The sequence below is a fragment of the Aplysia californica genome, unplaced genomic scaffold (assembly GCF_000002075.1).
Source record: "Aplysia californica isolate F4 #8 unplaced genomic scaffold, AplCal3.0 scaffold00170, whole genome shotgun sequence".
Lineage (NCBI taxonomy): Eukaryota > Metazoa > Mollusca > Gastropoda > Aplysiida > Aplysiidae > Aplysia > Aplysia californica.
In genome coordinates this window covers 709,747-713,273 of record NW_004797440.1, presented here as the reverse complement: position 1 = coordinate 713,273, position 3,527 = coordinate 709,747, and the positions used below count along the sequence as shown (strand labels likewise).

General features: G+C 42.3%; 1 protein-coding gene across 1 annotated transcript in view; it reads right to left on the bottom strand.

Annotated features, from left to right (window-relative positions):
* Window positions 1-368: 368 nt before the first annotated feature.
* Window positions 369-3,527, bottom strand: part of LOC101864387 — a 10,129-nt gene continuing 6,970 nt past the window's right edge. The window contains exons 2-4 of the mRNA XM_013082339.2: window positions 3,253-3,461; window positions 1,064-1,401; window positions 369-620 (exon numbers count right to left, since the gene is read on the bottom strand). Of these exons, the coding sequence (XP_012937793.1) occupies window positions 384-620; window positions 1,064-1,401; window positions 3,253-3,461 (784 nt within the window). The 3' untranslated portion in view covers window positions 369-383. The remainder of the gene's footprint in view (window positions 621-1,063; window positions 1,402-3,252; window positions 3,462-3,527) is intronic.

Genomic DNA, 3,527 nt, shown 5'->3' with positions numbered 1-3,527 from the left:
CCCCCCCCCCTCCAAATCCATATCACCCAACCAGTCCTAGACCTATATGTGTCTGAGGAAAGTTGGGCTTGAAAACTGTCCATCACTCTCTTTGTTCGGCCAGTCTCGCAAAAATACAGGTATCCAGTAGTCTAGGCTTGTCTAAGGCAAGCTGTGTAGGCTGCAGCAAAAATTTCCCCTTGTCAAGCTTTGCCAGTCGGCGAGTTTCGCGGATTGAAGTGTGCGTTTAGAAGAAATGACAGTGCGTTTGTACGTCTAAATTATCAGACCCCTAAATTATATCGTAAAAAAAAGTCATAAGACTATAGCATGCGTTTGAGCGGAGCATGCTTTTGTATGACCTGTGTTTAGGCAGAGACTACTGAAGCTCTAATTTTTTATTTTCAAATCAATGAATAACCATTAATCGTATAAACTACAGACCATACCTTTCCAGTTTTGTCTCCAAAGAAATGTATTGTTTTGATGCCATCCTTCTCTAGGTACTGAAGACAGTATCGTTTATCCCATCCTATGGGAAATACATCAATGCTGATTTGTCCTCCAATGGCAAACTCCAGCCCTGAGTCCGGGAATTCTTTTCTGAGTGCATCTACAAAGGCCTGTCGTATATTGTTCTCCTGAAAATAAAGATTAAAAGATAAGAAAACTCAAGAAGTGTTCTTTCACACATAATATATGAGTCCCTTTTCTCTCCTCAGCACACTTGCTAGAAGTTCCCCCCACCCCACAGGCTTATATTTTTTTTGCATAGTAGGGTGAGAGTCTTCTATATAAGGCTTTATAATTGTGAACCTCCACATATTAATTTAATCACAAGAATGAAAATCCTACAGTGTTTCAAACCAACAACATTTGTATAGGACACGATGTTGCTAGTAGCACTATTTAATGATAAATCATGGTCATCATTTTTAAAATTTCCCCTTTTCTTGAAAGTGCAAGTTATTATCCAAAAAAATTTCCTTGTGCAGCAGCACGTCCAAATAAGAACAAGAGAACAAATCATATACATAAAACATACGATGGAAGGAAATGCTTTCTTCAAAGAAATGGGACAAACCTGATCGAACTGTGCAAACTGATTTCTTTCCTCTTGAGAGCAACTTCTGCCAACAGGACAAATATTTATCATGGAACTTCTAAACTCAATGAATGTTCCCCTGAAAGAAAAAAAAATTGCAAGAAGTCTGTTTTTACTCACACAACATAGCACCAGCATAATAAACAGATAAGGCATTAACACATTTCGACAGAAGTCAATACCAGCTTTTCCAGAAAGAGCAATACTCAGCTTTTGCTTTCCATTATTTATCGAATGACTGCGCAAGCCAGTTAAACTTGGGGTTGACAAATCCACTCTATAAGCGTTTATCATCAGTATAAAATGTAACTTTTTGCCTTAAAATGAGGGCTTTAAAGTCGCCCTGCATCTTATCAATGCCATGAGATACGAAATAAGACTCTACCCTGTGGACCCAACCAAGGGCACATACTTCGTGAGTCTCACAAAAGTGGGCGAGAGCACTGACCGTGCACTAGAAGAAACAGATGAGATCACAGACCAAAATTTGTGTGACTTGTGGTGCAATTGAGATGAATGATGATCAGATCAGAGACTTTTTAACATTTGTGAGCTATCGTGGGGAAATCAGGCTCTTGCCAAAATAATGGAATCAAAGGGGTGTAAGAAGGGTTACATTATTTAAAAATTTGGGGGGAGGGGAGGGGGGCAGGTTGTTTTTGGGTAAACTTTTATTTTTTTGGTTGCTGATTTTGTGCAAGGGTGAAATAAATAAAAAGTGTCAGACGATGAAGACCCAAGTGGAACCATCTTAAAGCTTGTTTCATCAGTCTTGCTTTTGGGGGAAAAATACCCAACCATACTGAATAAAAATCAAGTTGAACCTGTGTAAAACGGCCACCCATTGTCAAGGTGAAAAGTGGCTGTATAGCACAGGTGGCCGTCTTTGCCAGGAGTGATCAAAATGAAGAAAGCAAACCATTCCCTTCAGAGGTCCAACCCGGGGCTGATCTCAGGCATAGGACTGCTGAAAGGCTAATTCAAAAGGGTTTGGGGGGGACTTTTGTGCGGCTCTTTTTTGGTAAGTGTTTTACTGCACTCGCAACTGATTAAGGTCATATGAGCGAGTGTGACACACCAATCTTTTTTCATTTTCCGTTAGTAGGAAATTTTGAATTTTGCTTAGGTGGCGGCCGAAGCCTACTATTATCCATTTTGGATCACCAAGGGATCTTTAATGGGCACAACTTGCACACTGGACCTCCAAGATTTTTTGCCCTTGTCCAAGAAGGCTAGGTGTGTAGATCTTACCCACCATAAGTTCAGGGGTGTGGCTGAAAGACAGCAGTAAGAAGGAGCCAAGGAGAAGCAGTAGAAAGGCTGCAGAAAGAGTCAGGGGCCCAGAGGACAGGGCAAAGGAGGTGAGGGGATGGGGGCAGAAAGTGGCGGCGAAAGCAGACGACAGAACATTTGTTACAGAGCAGGAGAGCAGGAAAGGATGTGAAGAAAGGAGAAAATTTTAGGGAAGAAAATTTTCCTTCGCTATCTGGATTCGAATCTGGAACTATTGAATGAGAGGCAAACACCTTAACCTCGAGAGAGAGGGGGGGAGGGAGCGAGAGGGAGAGCGAGAGAGAGAGAGAGAAAGAGAACGAACTCTCAAAATAGACTGAGGGCAAATAGTGTACACCAAGGATGGGTTTATTGCATTCTGTACATCACAGAAGTGTTCAGCAGTAGATCTAGCCTGCCCACTTCTGTTGTGTATGGGGAGTCTCATCTCATGTTGCCTGTAGACATGTACCCTGTATTGCAACACGATGAAAGGTGGTGGAAGCGGTTTTCTGACGTTTATTAGTTCTTTTAAAGACAGAGGGTAATTTGGAGGGACGTATATAGAGCATATAGTTATAGGACAGTGTATGGTGATTCTGATTGCGACTGCCAGAAGTGTTGTATTTATGTGTATTAATCTGCGTAGTGTTTGGCTATTTATTAAAACGGAGTTGCCTCCAGAGGCGATTTGGTTGTCAGTGTACATTTGATTGTAAGTTTGATAATTTCTTTAATGTGAATGTGGGCATTGATAATTATTTTCTTTGAGACCGACAACATGTGGAGTGTGTGAAGCCAAAAGGAGGGAGAGTTCTGCCTGGTTTGCATGCAAATCGCGAATGTTCCACTGAAGAACTGCCATTTTGTTTATTTTGAGGGCACAGGTTCAATACATTTCTTTTTGGTCCTAGGTCGTTGTCTCTCTTTTGTAATGCTGCGGTCCTGCGACTGCAGCTTTTTTTTTAAGGGGAGTGTGGAGGAGGGGGAGGATTGGAGTCCCGGACACGGGTAGATGAGGGGGGCGCGGGTGCGGGAGGAAGGACTTGGTTTGATGAAGGGCAATGGGATGGAGGATGAGGTGGGCCAGATGAGGAAAATGAAGCTGGAAGCAATGAAAGTGTAGGAAGTGACGATGGGTGTGAAGATGATGATGGTGAGGAAGAGGGGG